The sequence below is a fragment of the Manihot esculenta genome, chromosome 10 (assembly GCF_001659605.2).
Source record: "Manihot esculenta cultivar AM560-2 chromosome 10, M.esculenta_v8, whole genome shotgun sequence".
Lineage (NCBI taxonomy): Eukaryota > Viridiplantae > Streptophyta > Magnoliopsida > Malpighiales > Euphorbiaceae > Manihot > Manihot esculenta.
The window spans coordinates 28089822-28114898 of NC_035170.2; the positions used below are offsets into that span (position 1 = coordinate 28089822).

The 25077-nt window shown below is 32.5% G+C and overlaps 2 protein-coding genes and 1 pseudogene across 5 annotated transcripts; 1 reads left to right on the top strand and 2 right to left on the bottom strand.

Moving 5' to 3' along the window:
• The first annotated feature begins 4773 nt into the window (after positions 1-4773).
• Positions 4774-8275, top strand: LOC110624924 (annotated as a pseudogene).
• A 45-nt stretch (positions 8276-8320) lies between these two features.
• Positions 8321-16496, bottom strand: LOC110624925 (non-lysosomal glucosylceramidase). 4 transcript variants are annotated; one of them, XM_021770386.2, is made up of 20 exons: positions 16281-16496; positions 15509-15591; positions 14732-14836; positions 14219-14275; positions 14049-14119; positions 13480-13579; positions 12538-12608; positions 12270-12370; positions 12066-12169; positions 11931-11984; positions 11688-11743; positions 11502-11540; positions 11240-11384; positions 10892-11073; positions 10748-10815; positions 10509-10581; positions 10373-10434; positions 9332-10256; positions 8876-9166; positions 8321-8755 (listed from the first exon to the last, which is right to left on the bottom strand). In XM_021770386.2, exons 2-20 carry the CDS (start codon positions 15584-15586, stop codon positions 8476-8478), a joined length of 2862 nt encoding a protein of 953 aa, XP_021626078.1. In that variant the 5' UTR covers positions 15587-15591; positions 16281-16496; the 3' UTR covers positions 8321-8475. The 4 variants fall into 4 exon arrangements, with proteins under 4 accessions (XP_021626078.1, XP_021626079.1, XP_021626080.1 ...); XM_021770387.2 differs by having other exon boundaries at positions 15502-15591; XM_021770388.1 differs by lacking the exons at positions 14049-14119; positions 14219-14275; positions 14732-14836; positions 15509-15591; positions 16281-16496 and having other exon boundaries at positions 13551-13568.
• A 3533-nt stretch (positions 16497-20029) lies between these two features.
• Positions 20030-22494, bottom strand: LOC110625302 (cytochrome c). Its single transcript, XM_021770915.2, has 3 exons — positions 22284-22494; positions 22007-22140; positions 20030-20350 (listed from the first exon to the last, which is right to left on the bottom strand). The coding sequence occupies exons 1-3, from the start codon at positions 22393-22395 to the stop codon at positions 20258-20260; spliced, it is 339 nt and encodes a 112-aa protein (XP_021626607.1). The 5' UTR covers positions 22396-22494; the 3' UTR covers positions 20030-20257.
• Between the last annotated feature and the right edge of the window lie 2583 nt (positions 22495-25077).

The following is a 25077-nucleotide window of genomic DNA, read 5'->3' on the forward strand; positions in this document are numbered from 1 at the left end:
CACATTCTTCAAGTTTCATCTTTCTTTGAAACCAATAAGACAGGGACTCCACAAGGGCTAATGCTCTCCCAAATGTGCCCCTTCTTTAATAACTCTTCTATCTGTTCTTGGAGGATTTTGCTCCCCTTTGAACTCATCTTGTAATGAGGCAAATTCTATAATTTTGATCCAAAAATGAGATCAATCCAACTGTAAATATCCCGCAAAGGTGGAAGCTTTGAAGGTTCTTCCACTACCCTAGGAAACTCCTTCAACAGCTCTTTGATGGGTGGTGGTAAAGATGGTGCATCCTCAACTGCACCTTTTGCTCTCTCACCAATAAAGTCTCTAAATTTCTCAAATGCGCCTAATAGTCTTTGCACCCCGTAGAAACAGTAGCAGTATTTTTCCCTTTCACTTTAGAATGTTTTGCAGAACTAGAAGATAAAATGGTAATCTCCTTTCGATTTTATGTAAACATGTATGAATTCTCCTTCCCCTTATGCAATGCATCAACATCAAACTGCCAAGGATAACCTAACAAAATTCTACAGCAATCTATATCCACAACATCACAATTAACAGATTTATTGTAAAATTTACTGATCGAAATAGGCGCGTTGTAGATTCTGTTGACTTCAATTATCGGACCTTCCTTAATCCACCCAATTTTGTATGACAAATGGTGAAGCTATGTAGGTAACTATAGCTTCTCCACCAATTGCCTAGCTATCAGATTTTCATAACTGCAACTATCGATAATTAGCCTACAAATCGCTTCTCCCACTCAACACTTCACCTGAAAAATCATTCTCCTTTGGCCTCCTCCTCCTGTTTCGTCGAACATAAAATTTTCTTTACCACATAAGTGACTTCTCCATCTATAGAACCAGCAATAGACCCATCGTCGCCATCCATTTCCTCCTCAGATTCAACCACTTGCTCAAACACATTAAGCTGTTGGAGATCATTATTAACTCCTCTGCATTCTGGACAATTATTTGAATGATGACTAGGTTACCTGCAGTGATAATATATGTCTCTAGGTGGTTTCTGATAAGGATTGGTTTTGTCTCTTTTGTCTGTTGTATTGATGATTGCTTTTTTCTTATTGTCTCTCCTCTCTTCCACAGTATTATGAGAATTACAAGAATTTACAACTCTAGAAGGTTGTCCGCTATAATTACCTCTATATTACTGAGTTCCTGCCGAATCAGAATTTTTATAATTAAAATTCCAATTAGACTAATGTCGAGGCTGCCAATTAGCACGTTCTTCCGCTTTTTCTTTCCATCTTAATGGCATCTGCCAAAGTGAAAATCACAGCTACTCCCATCATACAGTGAATTTCATGATTCAGTTCCCTCTGATAATAAGCAACCTACTAGGTTTCGTTCTCACAGTTTTCACAGCTCGCGTGCAACCTCAAAAACTCTTTTGTATATTTATCCACCCTTCGACTCCCTTGAATACAATCATAATACCGGTTATACAAAACCTGAGTGTGATCGCTAGGCAAGAATCGTTATTCAATCATTTGCTTTATCAATAGCCAGTTTTGTATAGGTTCTAGCCTCCTGTGATAGCTTTTGTTTTGAACAGAATTCCACCATACTGCTATACCACCCTTTAATTTATAAGCCACAATTGGAATCTTTTGATCCTCTTCTACGTTCATAACTTCGAAAAACTGATCAACCTTCGCCAAACAATAAGGATAGATTCTACATCCAACAAACTAGAAAAGTTTTAAAGGTCTATCTTTATCTTATAACCTTTGTGATAATCATATTGTGGATTTGCGGCCACAGGATTTACGACTACAGAATTTGGAATTAGCTGTGGGCATTCGACTGCGGCGGATTGATTGTTACCTCGTTGTAGAACTAGATGTCCAATCATCTCCCTCAATTCTGCCAAGGATGCCTCAATTGCAGCAAGTCATGCCTTTTGATTGTCAGCCATGGATGAACTTCACTTTGATACCAACTGAAATATGATTTATTAGACTCCATCAGGAGTTTTAACCAATAACGTTTTGCTAAAATGAAATTTAGAAAATGAAAAGCTATAAGCCAAAATTTCTTATTGAATTCTCAAAAATTGAAAAGTGTCTCAAACTGCCAAGAAATGGCTATTTATAATAGCAAAAACCCTAATATAAAAAATTATAAAAAAATCTAAAAAAATAAAAATGTAAAATTGACCCCTACATAATGGAATGTTCACCTTGAACTCAATAACAGACCTACGGCACTTGTCACACTTTTGAAAGTCATGTGTCTCAAAATTTTCTTTCCAAAAAGCTCTTGTAGGCCTCCAACGGATGTTTTCAGCAAAAGTTAAGCCCAGTCTAAGTTTACCATAAAATCTAAGACTAATTGCTCCGCATTAGATGCTCAAGTTAGTAAACTAAAGAAAATGGCGAGTGTAATGAACTGCTTAGATCTCAAGAATAGTTATGTAAGAACGCATACATTTATCTCTGTGTTCATTAGCCTTTATACTATAATAAGGTAGAGTCGATTATCAAATCTCTTGAAAATTTGACTGACACCAATTAGTGGATATGAGATCCTGTGATTATAGATTTAATGGGATCTGTTGGATTGTGTTCTCTCATGATAACTTCCAATGAAGTCTCGCCCTACTGAAAAAAGGGCGAGTCTCGGCAAAAAATTGAGAATTATGGTGTGCGGGTATTTTTTTCCACGGGTAGAACCGTGTATCACCTTATTATCGGATCTTGACCTTTACCACGTAATCCTATATTAAGGTGATAACTCATAACCTAACTACTTTGAATAATTATTGTGTTATATAATTTCTATTTTTTTAAATATTATGTGTTTTCAATTTGAGATAATTTTTTTATTTGTAATTTGAGATAATTTTAAGATATATATACCGTCTTTCTTTTCATGATAATTTTTTAAGGCATGTAAATTATTTTTTTTAATGAAACCACATTATAAAGGGTGCCTTAAAAAAACAAATAAAATTTATTATTTTTAACAAAATTAACTATATGTTTTTAATCAATACAAAATTAACTACATTATATTTTAAATTTCACATATATAATTTTTTAGCATTTATTATAAAAAAAATAGAAAGTCAAAACATGTACATACATCAATCACTAAAATTAGGATATGTATACACATGTGGGTGTGAATAAGTCAAGGTCAACACCCAATTTGAGAAGTTAATTATTTTGCTTTCTAAATTCTTAAAATTAAGAAAAAAGAAATATTTAAATGTAGTTTATTATAAATTCAATATATAAATATTTTTTTTTCTATTCACTTCACTTGTAAATCTCTCCCCATATTTATATATTATATATTGAATGTATGATAATCCAAATAAAAACATCATATTTATTTCAGCATTTATTTTAAAAGAAAATAGCTACCATAATTAAAATTCAATAATTGCAATTTGATTGTCTAAGTTCTAAGCAACTGTTAAATTTTTTTTAAAAAATAAAAATTGCTCATGATTCACAAAATTTAAAAAGGAGAATTATTATTAGGTGTTTAAATTTTAAAATAAAAATAAATTAATTAATTTTATAAAAATTCAGAAAGTTAATAATAGTTTATTCGACTTAAAATATTTTCTAATACATAAAAGAAGTCCATTTTTTTGGATTAAAAAATCCATTGAAGCTGGTCTATTATCTCCAAAAATTTGGGTGGTTATAGATTAAGTCAAGGCCAATACTTTTTTTTTTTTTTCTCTATAGGAAAAATCCCTTTCAAATTAATGGAATTCTGGACTATCTTCATTTGTCAAGTGGGTATGAACATGCAAATATAATTAGTAAATTCAATTTTGATTACGTCAAAGCCAGGATGAATGCAGAATTAAATGTAGGGAGGCCAAAATTATATAATTATTATAATAAAATTTAATTATAAGTTAATTTTTTAAACCATATATTTATATTCATAAATTTTAAATAATAAAAAAATTAGGAAACAAGCTCTATATTACACCATTTTTCCTGTATAATTTAGAACAAACTACAAGAATCTTAATATATGTTAACAAAATATTATGTTTTTATAAATGTTTCATTTAATTTGTCAAAATAGTTTTCTATGACAAATTCATTTGTTATTATATTTTTTTTTTTTTTGAAATAGGGGGTTGGGGGAGTCGAACCTTAGACCTTTCAAGGCTACAGGATGCACTTTCCACCAGGCTAAGCCTTGGGTCAAAATAAGTTCATCATAATAAAAATATAGCAAATAAATTTGATTTGGCATTTATAGTGACAAAGTTAATTTGTCACTAAAACTATAATATTGATTTTTTAATTTAGCTTTATCCAATCGCTCGGGCTGTATCCTTGGATGAAATGAAACATCAAGGGGGATAACCCACCCAAAACGTTTAGGACAGTTGACGTCAATGATGGAAAAGGACCTCTATATAAGGGCAACCCATTGTAAACGTTCGGGGGCAAGGCAGTTGAAGAACTTGTAGTCCTGCAAAAAGGGCCAAAAGCCCTACCAATCTGAGTCAATTAAATTTAAATTTTAAATCAAATAAATTTAAAACTCCATCCCCTTTACTTCCAAATTTAAAAATATCGGTGGCTCTAGGATATCCTTAACGGAAGTTAAGGAAATAAATTTTCCGATCTCTTTCTAAAAATTTAAGAGTATGAAATATTTTTCATATTTTAATAGTTTTATTAAATAGTTTATCGCATTAATGCATGGCATCCCATTTCTATAAATAAGCTTTCTACTATTCAATTGAACCAACCAATTCCTAATCTAAAACAGCAAACATGAGCCTTTGTTGCTGGATTTCATCAGCATCTTTCTCATCCTTGACCCTCGTCTTCATTCTTCACTTCTTATGCATCAACTTGCCAGCAGCAGCCACGGTCATCCATGGGAACAACGAGACAGATCGACTTGCACTACTGGAACTCAAGGCCAAAATAAGTGATAGCTCTTCTGGGGTCATGACTTCATGGAATAGCAGTCTTCACTTCTGCAGATGGTTTCGTGTCAGCTGTGGGCGTAGACACCAACGAGTCACAATGTTAGACCTAAACTCTCTTCAACTTTCAGGTTCCCTATCATCCCATGTTGGTAATCTGAGCTTCTTAAGAGTGTTGAACATTTCAAACAATAGCTTCACCCATGAGATCCCTCCCCAGATCGGCCATTTACGCAGACTGCAAATTCTGGTCCTTGCTAACAATTCATTCCAGGGTCAAATTCCTCTCAGCATATCCAACTGCTCAAACCTTCGTACACTTCATTTGTATAACAACCAACTTGTAGGCAAAATCCCTGTGGAGCTTGGTTCCTTGCTGAATCTCATAAGTTTCTCCTTGCATGGAAATAATTTAATAGGGACTCTCCCTCCGTCTTTTGGGAATCTATCCTCCCTTGAGATGCTTGGTGCAGCTAAAAATCATTTGAACGGAAATCTCCCAGATACTATAGGCCAATTGAAGAGTGTCTGGATATTAGAAGTTTATGAAAATGAATTTTCGGGTACCGTCGCTTCCTCCATCTTCAATCTTTCATCGATGGAGATTTTGGACCTGTCATCTAACCACTTCCAAGGGAATCTTCCTTTGGGCATCGGAAACTCTCTTCCAAAACTCAGATTTTTCAGTGTTGCTCAAAACCAATTCACTGGCACCATTCCAGCTTCAATTTCTAATGCCTCAAATCTACAATGGTTGTATCTAGCCGAAAATGATCTCAACGGAAGAGTGCCTTCTCTTGACAAGTTGCATAGGCTTTTAAACCTTGAGATTGGTGGCAACAATTTAGGAAGTGGGAAAGCTGATGACTTGAAATTTCTTTCCACTTTAATAAACGCTACAGATTTACGAGCCCTAAACATAGAGAGCAACAACTTTGGTGGGGAACTACCAGAACACATCGCCAACTTTTCAAAGGAGCTCAACATACTTGTCATTCAAAACAATAAGATATCTGGAAACATACCAATTGGAATAGAGGCTCTCGTCAACTTGGAAGTTCTCGTTACAAACACTAACAAACTCTCAGGTACAATTCCATCAGGCATTGGACAGCTTCAAAATCTAAAATTACTTTACCTTGGAAACAATAATTTGTCAGGATATATTCCATCATCTCTGGGAAATCTGACAAATTTACTTGAAATTCTTTTGCATAACAATAGTCTTCAAGGTACCATCCCTTCCGGTCTAGGCAGGTGGAAAAAATTGCTCAGACTAGATTTTTCTAGAAATAATCTTAGCGGTCCCATATCCCCAGAACTTTTTGGATTGTCCTCTTTGTCAAAACTTCTTTCTCTATCTGTGAATCATTTGTCTGGCTCCATTCCAAAAGAAGTAGAAAATTTGAAAAATCTAGGAATCCTCGACCTTCATGACAACATGTTGTCGGGGGAGATTCCTAATGGTCTTGGCAGTTGTACAAGTCTAGAATTGTTATTCATGAGTTCCAACTTGTTCCAGGGTTCCATTCCTTCCTCTTTTGCTTCGTTAAGGGGCATCAGAGAGTTAAATCTTTCTCATAATAATTTGTCAGGCAAGATTCCAGAGTTTCTAAAGGGTTTCAACTCAATAGAGCTTTTGGATTTATCTTATAATGATTTCGAGGGCATGGTGCCAGTGGAAGGAGTTTTCAAGAATTTTAGTGCTACCTTTGTGGGTGGAAACAAAAATCTATGTGGTGGCATACCTGATTTTGGTCTACCTGTGTGCAAATTTGAACAATCAAAGAGGAGACCAACTGCAAAACTAAAGATCATAATCTCTGTTGTCTGTGCAGTTATAAGTATTGCAATTTTTCTAATTGCTTTGCTTCTTTGTCATCAATTGAAAAAGAGAAAAGGAGAAGCTACATCACTTTTTGATGAGAAGTCACTTTGAAGTTGTCTTATCAAAATTTGCTAAAAGCCACTAATGGATTCTCTTCGAATAATTTGATTGGTGTTGGTAGCTTTGGCTCTGTATATAAAGGGATTCTTGATCAAGAAGGGATGATAATTGCAATTAAGGTGCTTAACATGATGCGTCGAGGAGCTTCAAAGAGTTTTATTGCTGAATGTGAAGCCTTACGAAACATCAGGCATTGAAATCTTGTCAAAGTTCTCACAGCTTGTTCAGGAATTGATTATCAAGGTAATGATTTCAAAGCATTGGTTTATGATTTCATGGTTAATGGAAGCTTAGAAGACTGGTTGCATCCAACCCTTGGATCAGATGAGGTGCCAAAATCTTTAAATATTGTCCAAAGATTGAATATTGCTATTGATGTTGCTTCTGCACTCGAGTATCTTCACTATCAATGCGGGACACCAGTTGTTCATTGTGATCTAAAACCAAGTAATGTCCTTCTTGATGGAGAAATGGTCGGACATGTAAGTGATTTTGGGTTAGTGAAATTCCTTTCTAATGGGATGCTTGACCATTCAACAAATCATTCTAGTTCACTTGGAATAAGAGGAACTATCGGTTATTGTCCTCCAGGTAATTTTAATACCTATTTTCCACAGTTACTTCCTTCATCATATTTGGCTTTCTTTAATTAATTATATTTTTTTGTGTATTTTAGAGTATGGTGTAGGAAGTGAACTATCAACACATGGTGATGTATTTAGTTTTGGCATACTCTTATTGGAGATGTTCACAGGAAAGAGGCCGACGGATGACATGTTTCAAAATAATTTGAGCCTTCATAGTTTTGTCAAAAAAGGTTTGCCAGAACAAGTGAGAGAAATAGCAGATCCCAATCTTTTTCAGATGGGACTTAATGTTGATGCAACATCAAATCATAATCACAATTTCAAGAATAGGAGAAATAACATGTTCATTGAATTCTTGGCTTCAACATTAGAAATTGGAGTTTATTGTTCTATGGAATCACCACAAGAGCGCATGAATATCATTGATGTTGTTGTTCAGCTCAATTCCATCAGAAACAAACTTGTTGGAACTCGATTGCCAAACGATAGAGAAATCGTAAGTGCACTTCAAGTTGCAGGTAATTAATGCTATTATTTTGTTGACATAAAGAAAAAAACCAACTTTGTCATATGATACCCAAAATAATTTTCAATGTTCTTCTGCAACATCAGTGATTTACTTGCATAATGGATGCAAGATAGTTCAATAATAGCTTTTCTTTTTTTAATCTCAGGTACTCAAGATTGATGACTAATGCAAGGTGCCTGTTGACTACCATTAAGCATAACCTGTTATGCCTAATCTATCTAATCCTTATCGTACTTTATATATATACATTTGTCTTACCGAGTAGCTATAGGTTGTGCGTGTAAGATATACTATTTTTTATTACACTGGGTGTATCGAATAATTTCTCATTGACATTACATCTATAGTAGAAGTATGAATGTCTTGTTCGATCAAACTTACAACAAAAGCACTTGTGCTTTTCAAATGTTTGAATGATACCCTCCTCGCTATTCACATTAATCAACTATAGTGACGATATACACCAATCAATTATAACCCAACTTCTTGCAAGTGTAGTCAAACAAAGACTGGATAAGACTTACAGATGATTCCTCTTCCAGCAACCTTAGATGACGAGCAACTTTAGCAAATCCAGCATGGTGTGGAAGCTGATAATCTTCCTTCACTTCTAATGTCATTTCCTCCGTATCAAGTTTTGGTCTTGACAGAGCCCACTGCATTGCCCAAATAGCCAAAGGGCGCATGTAACATAGAGATCTATACTGGCCGTCGGTATTCCATCCTTCTGGAGTTTGGAAAGAATAACTACAACGAGAACAGCATGTCAGTTGCTTCGTGTATCGACATGTATGAATATGATGCTAGTACTCATGGAAGTGAGATTTTAATTGTAGAAGAAAAACATCAAGGAAAAAGGTATTTTACCCGAATCCTTTTTCAGACCAGGCAGCTTCGTAGATCCCACTTGCAGTATGAAATGCCATGTCCATCAAATCTTCCTGAATCATTGTTGCAGCAACAGCATATGTGACTCCGGACCATATCTCTCTCGACTGCATTGATGACAGATCAACTCTTCCATCAGGTAGCATTCCATTTACAGCCCCTAGTTTCCCATCCTTCACCTTTAAGACGTTGTAATTATAAACTTTTTCTAGTGCACTTCTCGCCTTTTCTTTGTCAAGGATGGGGAGGAGTCCACATGCTCGTGCATACCTACGACATAATCATTAGGTAATTTTTATCAAACATATAGCATACTTCAAATACTTCAAAATGCTAAGCAAGCAATCTAGTTTTAGTAAAAACACCTCCCAGATGAAGAAAATCATTTGATATTAAAAAATAAAAGGTAAAGAAGTTACAACAAATGAAAGAGACCATTGTCCTGCCAATTGATCAGTCTGAATAGATGAACTGTTACTACTGCCACTGCTGTCGTAATTCAAGTAAGAACCATTCCATAGTTTCTGATACACAACTTTCGCTTTCTGAAACCTAGCCCAAAAATAATCCTCAGAAGCTTTATCACCAGCTTTTCTTGCCAAGGCTGATGCAGCTTGTAAGGCTGCAACCCATAGCCCACCACTATATGCACTCACACCAGACACGGACCATGTGTCATATGTCTGATCAGGAAACCCATCATTCTCAATCATCCCATCGCCATCCCTGTCAAACTGATCCATAAAAGCCATCGCAACATAAACTGAAGGCCAAACAGCTTCTGCAAAACTCTTGTCGCCGGTGGCAACAACATCCCTATAAACTTGGAGTACAAATTTTGGATTCAAGTCTTTCCATGTATCAGTATTGTGAAGGTTATAGGCATTCACTTCAAACCATGGATCATTCATTCCAATATCATGAGGAACGGCTCCAAGAACCTTTCTATGGGCCCATCGTCCATCATGTAGAAGTTTCATCTTACTGGGATCATGCATCATTACTGCTGCTGCAAAGTCTCTTTGAACACTCAGTTCAAGTTTGGGAAATAACATAATCAATGCAAAAGAAGAATAGAAATGAACATCATAGGTGTTCCACATTTGATATTCAACCCCTTCAAGATAAAGGAATTGACCGATGTTTTCTTCTCCTTCTTGAAGCAAATTAGTTCCAAAGGCAGAGTTGGATGCAATAGGAGCATGAATTTGCTCAAGCATTGACGTCATCCTTCCAAGAATATCAACAGAAGTGTCATTTTGATGGGCATCAATAATGCTCTTCAAACCTGCCCTGGAACTATCAAGGGAAAACTTTCTTCCTCCTATGCTAACTAAGCTCTGGAATGGAGGTGATCCATCTACAAAAATAAGAGAATATTCAATTAATTAACTGAATTTTATGCGATAAAAATTGAGATCTACTACAAACATATTCAATCTTCGAAGAATAAGAACAGCTATAAGCTCTACATACCTGTCCAAACTGTACCCCCTGAATTAAGATAATAGAGCTCATTAAAGAGAGTGATAGGGTACCTGCAAAGAACCTTCAAAATAACTTCATTATTTGACTCTAAATGCAATGAGAAAAATTATACATCCAATCTCACCATTCAGGAAGCCTCTTGTCTTCGAGAATTGGCCTTTGCCAGGCTTCTATTTGGGACTCCCAAAGGCCATGCCCTATGTTTCAAGGAAAAAAGAAAAATAAGAAGCATATAGCAGTGGTTGCTAAATGGAAAATCCAACTGCAATTCTTATTCAGAGTTCCATTCAATTATAGACTTTCGAAAGGGAGGGGAGAGAGGGAGAGAGGAATTCAACATAAACAAGACAGAATGAACATTACCTAGAATAGCATCATGAGCAATTCTTGCAGCAGCATCCCCATTAGTACCATAGAATTTTGTGTAACGCCTGTTGATGGGCACTTTCAGCACATGGATAATCTTTCAACCAATAAACAGTTCAAAAAAACTCTTCGTCAACCTACCTGTGGTAAGTCCTTGCACCCCTGAAGCATACTTCAGGGCAGTCCCATGCCAATGAAAATGTAACGGTGCGTACAGCATCTGGTGGAATTGTCACAGAGGCTGCAATGGCTGCTCCAATAGATGATCCTGGTTCTGAGGGCACTGACATTCCAGTTGACTTAAGGTTGTCAAAGGATCCATGCTATTAAAATAAAAGTACATATATTAAGTTCTACATAGAATGATGAAAAAAAAAACACAGTTTTGTGCACAAACTAGAGATAAGACAAAGGAGAATGTACTTCCTAGGAGTGGTGAAAGAAGAAGAATAAAGAGAGGAGGAGGAGAAGCTTCTGGAAATTAGCAACCTCTTTTATTTCATGCCACATATCTCTTGCTGTTATCCCTTGGGAGTTCCCATATATCACAAATCGTGGGCATTTTGAGACATGGACGCCATTGGTCTCCTGTGCAGTAACAGCAAAAGTGACAGGGGGAAACCCATGGGCTGTCCTGTATTGATAATAAGAAAATTTAAATCTATGATATTTAAAGACTTAAACAACACAGACATGACAAAGCAATCAAACCAAGTTCAGATTTATTTCCTGTTCCAGGAAATGAACTTACTTGTGATGTAGAAGGATTCCATGCACACCATCCTCCATCCTAGCAGGACCAGTAATATGTCAGTATATGCATTACAAGCACACATGCAATTTAAATATATGAAAAGTAAAAATTATTATTATGTTACATTCACAAACAAAATGTGAAAACTGTAAGAACAATTATGAGTTATGAAACTTTTCTCACATTGTTGTAGAATTGAAGTGCAGACCAGAAAATTCAGAGTCCCCTCCAACAGAATTCTGAATAGGCATAGACAACAATGAATTTGCATGAGATTTGATGGCTTCTCAAATAAAAATCTATGTAAAAAAAGTCATTTCATACTAAGCATGTCTGCCTTGGCTAAACAAACAAGGATTAGCTAGCAGAGATGCAACACAAAAATATTGATGAAAAGAGATGAATGCAAGGTAAAAATAGACTTACCGCCCATGTAAAAAGCAAGCTGACATCTGCAGCAGTCTTGCCAGAATTATAGAGCTGAAGAAAATAACTGACAATTAATACAGTGGTAAGCTGTCAGATATCCAACAACCAAACTTTCTAGAGATGCTTTCCTACCATAAAAGTGAAAACTGAGACCGGGAAGCTGCTCTCCTTATAATTATGAGGAATAACAGGTGAAATTTGACGACAAACAATTCTAAGTTCTGGATCAGGTTCACCTGTATTTGATGAGTTGAATTACCAGATATGAAAAAAAGAATAAATTTCCAGGATGCAGACAACAATTTGACTTGTATAGCACAAGATAATGCAGATTACCTTCATATATGGTCCATGACCTTGGATACAAAGCATGATATGTAGAACTGTCTCCCTTCAGATTCCAGTCCCAAGATCCAATTCCAGAATCTGTAGGTAATCTGAGTATGCATATGGCATTCGTTAAGTTAGTCACAAACTGGATTTCTTCACTCACTGATTTTTCCTATCAAGTTTAAAAAACCAACTCAGCTAATACTCTCATCATATTAGGAGCAACCTTTATGTATTTATTGTGCATTTAAGTGGATAATAAAAAGTCACTTACTTAAGCACCTCGGGGTTCCTTGGGCACAGAACACTAGAGTACTTTGCACCATTTGAGCGTGAAACAAAAACCTACATGAACCATTGGCATTCACAATAAGAAATTGCAAAGTTCTTCGCAAACGAAAATATAAAAGCATTTCTTATTAATTTCTTTAGTGAATGTCTTGATCATTTTTCACCAACAAATTCTTGATAATCTCACAAAAAAGGTTGAGAATAACTACACAAAACACTCCAGAGCATCTATTCCAATAACCAACCTATTTGAGCATTCCAGCACCAGAACTTTTAGTCACTGTAACTATAATGATCAATATAGGTGCATAATCTATGCTCTGAATGATTTAAGATTAACTAAAACTTAACTAATGACATATGTAGCCAATCATGAGTTCGTGCTCGTAAAGACTGAGTTTTTCAATCAAAATCTTTTTGAAGCACATTCACACCACCCATTATTGGAAAAAATAAAATTCAAGAAAAAAGAAGACAATAAGTGATCAAGCTTAATAAATGAAATTACGCAAACAGCTTGTGACTTTGTCAAAAAGAGCTAGCAAATGACAGAAAGATATAAAGGCATATGAGCATTTGCATCCAATAACATAACAGCAGTGTATTTTTCTTGAATATGGCGTGCAAATACAAAGAGGAATGTTGTCTTACAGGACAGCTATATAGAATCAAATATGCAAAGCCAACGTTTATTTGTAACTTCTTGCAGAGAACATGCACTGGACAGTGGAAAATATATTCGCTTCCCATAAGTTCCAAAACACAGAACAATTACCACCTTTCTGTTAGTATGTCATTTCTGTACTGCATGGTGTGTGTTATTTTTACAATATGGGAAAATGAATTAATTTAACAGCAGCTCCTTGAGTATAGCAACATGAAATTCATGAACAATTTTTTGGCTGGGAATGTGTACCAAACTTACAGAAAATTGATTTGCTAAAATGGGTTTTTCTTCACATATTCTAGGGAATAGTTGCCAACGCTGAAATTCACCTTTATAACTTCTTCCAATGCTTCCAGAGCTGGGAAATGTAAAAATTGCATATGCGAAATGAAAAGAGGGAGTTAGAGGGGAGCTCATAAATTACCACTGTCATTTTAGAGCTGCAGTGAACAAATAATGCATAAATTGAGGGATACATCCAAAATACCCAGCCAGCCCTATGCCAACATAATTTTCGATGCAAAATGAGCAATTTATGTTACCTTCACACTTCTAATATGAAGATGTGCAATCTATGATACAAGGCCTACCATGCAACACTTGCATCATAAATGCACAAAAAACCTTAGATTGATAAATTAGCTCAGCTTAGTTAATCCATAACTTAGCAACTTAAAATATAAGCTAAACAGTTGTCTATCCATATTGATAGGTTACATCTTCTAGGAAAATAGATGGTGAACCAATAAAGATCAACTTTTAGAGGAATGCAAATGCAACAAATATGAAATGTAAGCCTTCGATGAATCACAAGGATAAACACCTACCCAATGCCACCAAGTGGAATGCCTTGGCAAGATGTTACAAAGCGCTTAGAAAATGGATTGATAACACCTCCCTGCAATTGCCAAACAGAACATGGAGATCAAACTGATCTCTGTAATTTCTTAACATAATAATAAAGTTATAATAAGCAACTAGGATTAATGAAAAGTACCTTTCCTTTGGCAGCTTCTTCTTGGAGATAACGCCACAATCGAATACCTATAGGAGCCTACCACAGACAAAGAAACCACCTTGTGAGATAGATAACAAAGAGAGGGACACAGATTTGCCACAGTTTATGACATAAAGAGGACATAGATACCCTAGATTCATGAAGTAGAGTACATAGATGACAACATGCAGTACTACAAAAAAAAAAGTGAATCTAGCTGGTAGGATTATTCAGTTATATGGAACAATCACCTCCAATGCAATTTCTCACAAGGTAGCATATCTGAACTTTTCTCTTCTCCCAAAAAGAAAGTAAAAAATTTACTAATTTCATTTGTTCATATTCATTTGCAGCATTTAATACATCTTTCACATATCCTGTATAAAGTTTGCTTACACTCCAAGACCCCTCTTTATGAAAGTGATGTAGGCTCCTTCAAGCATTGTATAAAATAACATGGATATGAAATGAAGGATTTAAAAGAGAAAAGAAAATACATACATATGCTCATACCAGTTGAAATTTCTCTTGAAAACTTAAAGTGAATAGTGAAAGGGCAACTTCCTCACTGTTTAACTTTCGCTGCCAGGTCAGTGATGCAGGTTTCGAGGGGTCAACCTTAATCCAGATATTCAAAAGAAATTAGATGCAAGACAAGCATTTGAAGCATGATTCTGAAGGAAATATACATAGGAAGAAAAGAAATTAGCAAACGAACAAAAGGAAAGAAAAAATGCCTATTAAACTCATTCATTACAAATGAAAAAGCCAATCTTATATTCGTGATAATAAAAGCTATAGTGACATGAACTGCTCTCCAAGAAGCTTCATTATTCGTTAGCATACTACACGTTGGAAAGCTAACAAAAAATGATACACCAACCTTATAGTTAATACTACAGTTGGCTACAAGAGTCCCAAAAACCATAATCACTTGATAGCACATTAATAAAGAAGGATTAAAATGAGCAATCAAGGCAGGATGAAATGATGCCACTCCAATGGCAGCTTTAGCCTATGTTCAAGCTCGAATAAACCTGTAGTTGACATGTACCCATGTCCAACTTCAGTCCAAACAAAAGTACTGAACTAAAGTCAATGAACAAGACACATTACGTAAAAGAATTGTTGAAGAACTTTACCTAAAGTACCAAAGTTTCAATTAAATAGCCAACGACTATAGAAAAACAAACTTTTCAAAGCCTACGGTGAACAATTTAAAATATTACAACTGATAGAGGGAAATGGTCTGATCAATGCCAAGCAAAAAATTAGGTGCTTACATCATACCTTATAATCCACCAAAGAATCAGAAGGTTCTCTATCCTCTTGATTGACTCCATTCTTCAGTAACTCTCCCTCAAACATCTTTCCTGCATTAGACAGACAACAAGCAAATCAGTCCAGTTGCATTTAATCAAATTGAAGTCATATTTGCGTTTATGCACTAATCAGTTATCTCACTAGCTAAATTGCAAGAAGATCAACGAACTACGAGATCAATTTTCTCAAGACTCATTTAGCAAAGACCAGCCCCCTTCCCTTGCTTCTAATCATGAGAAAAGAGTTGCAAACAATTACCACACTAAGACCCACAAAACATTTATAGATTTTATTTATGATTCCTTTCACAAAACACATAAAAATAATTTAAAAACAAAAGTTGAATTCCAGTTTCTAAAAATCTCACAGCTTTACATCAATGCCATTGTCTAATGAACTGGGTAGATATTCTCACAGAATCCAGTCTACCAAACAAAACCCAGAGAGAGAGAGAGAAGAGGAAGAAGAAGAATTCATAGCTTCCTGGAATTTGACATTCCAAAACAAATTAACTTTCTGTTCAACACCCTCCCCCCCCCCCCCCCCCGAAAAAAAAATCACCGGAAAATTCATTTATTACCTGCTTGATACAAACACAACATTGATATTCAATCCTTAAGCATGGATACATGGACAGATTAATAATATAGATATTTATAAAATAAGTTAGAGAAACATCAAGAAATCGAAATGCTAGAAAGAGAATTAAAGAAGAGAAGAGCAGAGCAGGGACAGTGACCTGAAACAGAGGATCTTTGTACGGAAACTTGGAGCGAAAATTTTTTTGCAGGGAAATCTAGATTACCCAAGAAAGATATGAGTGATTGGAAGATCTCAATGTATGAAAGTTTTCAAATTGTCGAATCAGTTGGCAGTTTAATCTTGGATTGGCCTGAGATGTGCAAGAGTTTTGAACAGGTACCAGTTACTAACCTCACCTATTTGTCTATACTCAATTATGGCAATTTATGAGTAATCATTGTCTCATTGCTTTGTCTTTCTACCATAATTTTTTTATGCAAACATAATAAATTAGTTTAATCTTAATAGATTAATTTTTTATTTTAAGATATATAGTTTATTTTAAAATTTGTGATTTAATAAAAATTCTGTAATTTAATTTATAATAAAATAAATTATTTAGTTTCACTAAATTAATAACTTTATAATTTCTCTCTCTCACTATTTAATACATAATTTAAAAATTAATTAAAAATAACTTTTAATTATTATAAATTATATTTTAATTTTTAAAATTTGTAAAATATATAATTTACTTATAAAATTTTATTTTATAATAAAATAATCTTTTACTTATAATTTATCCTTATATCCTTACTCTAAATATTATAATTTCTTACAAATAAATATTTATATTTTTTATAAATTAACCTTATAAGTGTATTAAATTTAATATTTTATACTTAATACTGAATTAATAAAATAAAAATTAAATTAAAAATCTTACCACAATATATATCTAAATTCAAGCTCAAAATATTTTTATCATTTAATTTTTTTTCCTTCTTAATATTTTTTATTATTTAATTAAAATAAAAAGAAAATAACTAAATTTTATTTTATTATTTTTCATATATATGATATTAAAATTTAATAAGTAAATAAATTAATTTGTAAATATAAAAAATTATTAGTAATTACAATATTTATAAACCGATATATATAAATATAGAAACTAATTTAAATTATAAGTATGATATTAAAATAATTTTTTAATTTAAATTTTATATTAAATTAGTTTTAAAATATATAAATTTTGATATTAAAACAGATTTTTTTTAAATCTATTTTTAATATTTTATTAATAATAATTTATTATTAGACATTTCTAATTATATGCAATGAGTCTCAATCAAACACCACTGTATTAATAAATTAAATTATAACATTTAATTATATATATTCTTTCTTTTGTCAAAGGATCAATTCGGAAATAACACAAAGAAGGCATCCAACTTTTCTTTTGTTTTATGTTGGAAAGGATCTCCCCTGCTAAACAGGAAAAAAAAAAAATTTTTCATATTTTTTAGAAGCCAAAAATATTTTTTTATAAAAATTAAATTATTTTAAAAAATAAAATTATTTTCAATATTTTAAAATTTTTTAATATATTTTATTTTTTAAATTAAAATTAAATAATAAAATATTTTTTTAAAAATATTTTTCATAAAAAGTATTTTTTGGGAAAAAATTTTTCACCAAAAAATTTTTTTTCACCAATAAACGAAATTTTTTTATAAAATTTATTAAAATAATGCTAAATTTTTTCACTTTTCATGATTATAACCTCATTGCTTATTTTTTTAATTTTTTACTATTATTGTCTATCTCTAAAAAAAAAAAATTAATCTTTTAGTATTAGAATTTTTAGAAAAATTCATTAATAAAAATATTTTATTAATTAAAAAAAAAACAGTTTTAGAGAAAATCACTTCATCATTTTCTTAAAAGATAAAATTATTTTGTGAATATTAAAAATTTTATAAATACCTTTAAACTTTCAATGCATGAATATTATTAATATTATTTATTTTTTAATATTGCAACTAACTAACCGAAAATAACTTACTTATATATTTAAGTTATACATGAACATTTATCCATTTTTTCCTCATCCAAAATTAATTAATTTTATATTTATGTAAATAATCATGATCGATTTTTAATACCTTCATTGCAATAGTTATGTAAATTACTTACTAATTGGATTTGCTTCAAATGTCTATTGAGAAATTTATCCCTTTTTTCAATCTCTAATTAATATATTTTAAATATTCTTTTTTTTTTTTAAATAACTCTACCAAATTACAAATAGACACTTCCAAAAAGCAATTTGGAGAAAATTGTAATTTCCTATTTTAATGTTTTAATAACTGGACTTTTTAAATTTAATTTCAGACTATTTTTAATACTCTCTAATTAATACATTTTTAAAGTATTTTTTATTAAAAGTAATAATATCAAATAGACCCTTAAATTTGAATTATAATTTTGGAAATTGTATTTGATTATGCAGCATTTGCATGCTGCTCACTTAACAGCAATATATGATGAATTATAAAAATAAAAAAAAAAATCATGTTTTTATCTCTATTTAAAATCAATAATTTTGTAAGAATTAAATTGAATTAATTTTTTTAATAATTAATTTATTTAAAATAAAAAAAAATCAATAGTTTTTACTTAAAAATTTTTCATTTGAAAGTTGAAATTTTACATAATTTTATAATTTTTTTTTTTCAAATTGAATTATAAATGGTCTAGATTCGAAGCTTTTTTTGCAGTTCTTCCGGGGAGTTTCCCGAAGACTTCCAGCACTAGCTTGAGTCCTGTGCTTCTATTGGTAACTTCTTGTGGTTTGCTGGTGATCGAAATGGATATCAATGGTGCCGCTCTTCTCTATGGCCTGAGAGTTCTCCTCCTTGCAGTGATGCTTTCTAAATCACATGTGCAACTTTGTCAATAATATTGCCATATGATATACTGTCCAGCAAAAGAGACTTCCCTTATAATTACCTTCTTTACCAAAGATTTAAATCATTTTCTTCAATAGTTAATTATTAAAACTCCAGACTGCTGCAACTAAATTTATAATTTAAAAAATTTAATATATTACTTGTCTCTAAAATCTATAAATCATATTGTTATTGTGAGACATCAAAATGTAAGGTTATAGAAATAAATTAAATTAAAACGCATAATAAAAAAAAATACTTTTGTAGTTAATAACAATAGAATTTGAAAGACATATAGCTGTAAAATGCCTTTCCAACTTTTTTCTTTTCTTCCTTTTTTCACCCCTCAAGCAGAAACTTTGTCCAGACACTCAAAAGTCATGTGGACCAGCTCTCATCACCATTAACTCAATTTGAAGTTGGAAAAACCATGTTGTTCCAAGTAAACCCAGTTCTCACATTCACATTCAAAGCTCCTTCCTAAATAATCTCACTACACAACAAGAGTTCAACCTAATTACCAAAGACAATCCCACAGAACTTCACATCAACTACTAACTTCACTGAATTATTTTCATCCATGGGATTCACACTCCAGAAAACCAGTACAGAATTAATTGCATCTTTGAAATGCAGTTGATTTGCTTTCTACACTCTTGAGACCAAAATAAACACTGATGGCAAACTGAAAAATCACAAACAATGAATAAAGAACTAGTGCCAATTACTGTACATCCAAGAAAGTAAGAACCACTGAGAAGTCATCTTTCAAATCTAATTATCTAAAAGAAACAAGATTAAATCAATCGACCATAAAGCACACAGTGGAAATGGTACTTGTTTGTCAAGTCAAATGAATGCAATCTTAAAACATAACTGGTTCAAGAAGAACATCATAGAAAGATCCCCACATTATCAAAGGTGTAAACAAAGATGAAGACTTTTAACAGGACATATAACAGAAACCAAAATTCATAATAAGAGATTTTATCAGAAAAAACAAATCAGTAGATGATAGGGGCTAAAAAAAATTTATCACAGGCTCATGAAATTCCTCATGAAAAGGGTCTTACAACAGATTTTTTTCGCGCTACTCATCTGAACACTCAAATCAAAGAGCATCTTTGAGCCTTAGTCCATCTTATTTTAAAGAGTTTGTCTTCCTTTGAAAAAATAAAATGTTTGGGACAATATCTAATGTCACAAATCATTTGCTAAAAATCCATACTAATCAAAAAGATCAGGCAGTTGCATTTTTCAGATAGGCAATAAGATCTGTACGGTCCTGTGGCTTCTTTAATCCAGGGAAGACCATCTTAGTTCCAGGAATGTACTGCACAAAACAAAATTCAAAAGCATGAATTAGAAATTGATAAATGAGCAGATTCCAAAGAAGGAAAACATAGAATAGTCAAGTCAACAATTGTACATATTAACAATGTCTATTTGTGAACAAAAACAAAAAAGAGAGAGAGAGAGAAGAAAGAAGAGATCCTAGCCTTGAGGTACTTTAATTAATTATCACAAAGCACAGCAGAAGAATGCCCTATTTATTTCAACCATGCTTGATTGTTCAATGCCCAACTAGGTTTCTATCACGAAAGTCAGGAGGTTGCAACAAGTTGACCATTCAAATGGCTGGTTAGTCTAAACAAAGGATAAAAACAGAAGCTTTATTTTGATGCCTTTATTGTTTTGTTTTCACTTGCTCCCTCAGTCACCATTCTGCAACAAATACTCTTTATTTGGAGCAGGTTAAAAAGGAAAGGGAAAACAAACCACCACCGCCACATGGAACATAGCTAAACCTAACAGAACTGTCCACAAGGAACATGCCAGGCACCACCAGTCCTACCACTGCCACTATGGATCCAGGATTGAGCTTGTACATGAAAGGATATATAGCATTCTCCATTTCAAACTTGATAGCTTATAACATAAATTACGGAGGAAGATGAGAGGTCATATGGAAAAGCTCCAAACAACCCAAAACCAAGACCAAATTAGAAAAAAGAACCAAACATGAAGATATAATCTAGTATTGAAACCCTAACACCAAATTAATGGAGAAACTACCAAAAATCAATATTGTCAACCTTTACTCTCCAATTTGAGGGTACATAATTAATTCTGCCCAGATCTTAAAGACAATTATCAATTCCAAGTTAACCATCTTTTTTTTTCATTTATTCCAGACGGGTAATTAAAATTTCAAACTCATTTTTCTTTTCCTAATGACTTTGTTTTATGCCTTTTTGCTCTTAATACACACATAGATAGAATTCAAACTCAAGATTGACTCAACTCAACCATCAAATTCAACTCCATATATTTAACTCAGCTTGCAACAAATGGTTCTAAATTTGGCCTACATCATCTTCCTTTGAAAAAGGATTTTTTTTAAAAAAAATAAAATAAAGGTACACCAAATGATTCTGTGATGAGAGAGAGAGAGAAGACAGGGAAACAGGTTGTGAGGAGAGAGAGAGAAACAGAGGAAGAAAGAAAATAATGTTTATTTTCCCATCGGTTGTTATTTCTCCAATTTGAAAAGAAAAGAAAATAATCTTGTTTTTCTTCTTCTCCAAACACGAGAGGGGAAAGTGAAAGATGAAAACAAAACTTATTTCCTTCTCTTATTTTCCTTCCTCGCCCATAAATAATCCAGAGGTGTTAAGAGGAAACAAAAGTGAAAGCAAAATTCTTAAATACATCCATAAATCAATATGGAAAAGAAAAATATACTGCACTATTATAAAACATCTTTAAAAATTTCTAAAAAGGGAATCCTATGCAACCTAACTTCAAAAATTAATTTAGCTAACATGCAACACTTTCCATCATTAGCCATCAATAGAAATATAAAAAATTTATCTCCTCATCACAGAATCTAATACACCAATTTGATCTATCTTATTGCAGAGGAAAATAATTTCCAAATATTAAGTTCATAGAGCATACATATAAAAGAGAAACAATGATTAAATACCTTTTTAGGATTGAGCAAGTACTCGTACAAAGTACTCTCTTCCCATATCACAGCCATGTTCTTGTTAGCTGCAGAGTAAGAATACCCAGGAGTTGTCCCAGATTGCCTTCCGAAAAGCCCATTCAAATTGGGTCCTGCAGATCAAACCGAAACAAATCAAGACCACAATCTAATCCAAAACCAGATCCACAAGCGAAGACTACGAAAACTCCAGTTGACCCAGAACCAAAACAAAATCATATCAAAATAGAAACATAATCATAGATGTAAAACATACCTTGTTTGTGGCCGGCGCCTTTATCGACGGTGTGGCACTGGGCACACTTAGTCTTGAAGATCTTCTCTCCGGACTTTGCATCACCGGGAGGAGCTTGCTCGAATGTCGCCATTTCTTTCCTCTGAACTCTCTACGTACCAAATTCAAAAGGAGATGGAAGATTCAAGGGTTTCGATTGTTTTAATCAGTGCAGAGAACAGAGACGGGATTTAGAATTTAAGAGAGAAAGAAGAAGGTTAGAGACTTCTGGGTGGCGGCACGCGAACATGATGAAATTACAGGGTTGCCCTTGCTTTTTACCAATTGATTCCTCCGCGTCTCTGTACGCGCTTTGAGTGTGAAATATAAAAATCTAAACTGATCATTCTGTTTTAAATTGTAGAAAATTAAGCTTAGTGGCTAAAGAAAATTCTTGTACGCTGTACATGTGTACTTCTACCTTAATTAATTAAAAATTAAAATATTATTATATAGAATTTATTACATTTTAAGCCCAGTTTCCTTCAAAACAGTTTTTTAAAAAATAATTTTTATTTTTTTTAACATTTAGAGTATTTAAAATATAATATTTTTTAATTTTGGCCTTGTAATTTTTTACTGTCATTTTATTTTGGGGCCTTGGATGTAAAAATTCATTGAATTCGTAGATAAGTTAATATAAGAGCTCATACATTAGCTAGAGTTGTCTATTGCTATGCTCGCCATGTTATTTGGGATGTCATCCCTAATGTTTTGTATATTTTTTTACTATTAAATAATGAGAATTACCTTTTTCTTTTAAAAAAAAAAACTATTTTGATTTATCAACACCGTTAGAGAGAATATGATGACAAAGTTTATGATGCTATTCTCACCTATGAGAGCCACAGTCATCGAACGTAGTGATGCAGTTCCAAGATGTTGATGTCACACCGGCAACAGACCTTCCAACAGAGAAACATAGCAAATCTCATTAAAACATATCTATTCAAGTCCTTCTTATAAATACCACAAGACTTGCAAAAATGCAAACATAAAGTAAAACAAACATAAACATGACAATACCATCTACCCATCGAATGAAGAGGAGAAAAGCCAACCAGACGAGAGATAAGAAAAGCAGACACCAAACCAAGAGTTTCTCTATTTCGAAAGGCAAAAAAAATACTACAAAATCACCAGAAACAATACAATTTCAAAAGATATTAAAAATCAAACAATCATAAGGAAAAAAACTCACACTACAATAATTGCTTGTCGAATCTCAAACTTTTTAGCTCCAACTCTCTTTCTTCTCGTCTCTCTCTCAAAATTAAGTCTACTCGTCACTTTCACAATTTTACTTCTTTCTAGGGGTATTTCTATGCTTATTGCATTGTTCTTCTTTCTTATTGCCAATTCCCATAGCATATTACTCAAATCACACATGTGATAGATGTGATTTTCGTTATTATTCAAATTCAAAATTTTAAAAATATACAATTAATAAATTTAATAATTACAAAAGCTCTATGTTTTTTTTGGCAGCTTCAATATTTTAATACCAATAACAATTTTAATTAATTCCCTTAAAAAATAACTAATTTAATAAAGCAAAGTGAAAGTATACATATAAATCTTATGATTTACGGATTAGCCAAAAAAATTATGTTTGGCTTATTTAAATTTTAATATGCATAAAATAGTTAAAAAATAATAATAATAATTAAAAAGAAAAGAAGCATTATAGTTAAAAAAATTATTATTTATTCTTCTGATATAACAAAATTAAATAATTATTTTTTTTAATTTTAAAAATATATTAAAATATTTTCACAGTACTTTTTATTTAAAATATTATTTTTTTTTAAAATAAAAATTAAGATCAGAAGAAATAACATGAGATTTTTTATATTTATTCAAATATATTTATTATGGGATTAAATTTGTGAATAATTATTTAAAATATTATTATATTTATGATATTTAAGATTTTTTTATGTTTTAATAGTTAAAATAACTGAAAATATTTAAATATATTTTTAAAAAATTAAAAAATAATTAATTAGTTTTCCCTTTTTACACTTTATTTTAACATACCTAAATTACTCGTGTTAAAAATCTGATTCGAATGTTATTAAATTATAATTTTATTGTAAATAGTGAAAGCATTCATCTGGACGATCGAAAGAGCGAGTAGGCATAGCATTAGCACACTCGAGCGATGCTTTGTGGTTAGAGACATGATAGTAATTTTGTAATTTATATTTTATAATTCCAAATGAGAGATATAGTGGTGGTTTGGTTCTGGAACTTTTCATCTTTCACGGTCCAATTTGGCGACCAGCGGTGCAGTGTGAGGACGCGTGGCAAAATCTTATTCGGCGTTCTGGCAATTGAAAAAAGAGAAAGGTCACAGACACGTTGTCCCAATTTTTAATCACGAAATTGTCCCCTCATTTGTTGACTGATTGACGACGCTACTTGTTTGTTCGTTCACATTTACAACACTACGAGGCTTCTCTTGCATGCAATTTTGTAAAATTTTTTATTTCTTAATTTAAAAATTCAAATTTTCCTTTATTTCTAAAATTTTTTATTTCTTTAGTTTTTCATAGGTGTTCTTCTTTAGAACTGAATTGATGATGGAGGAAGCGGTTGAATCGGGCTTCTAAAATTTTTTTTCTTCATAGGCTTTTGTTTTTCTAGACTTTAGAAACCTTTTAGTCATTTATTTTAAGCTATAGATGTTGTTATGAATTTTATTTTTAAATGAATAAATGAACATCATGAGGGGTAGAGTTTAGCAGCAATTCATTTGCCTACCCGCTGATTT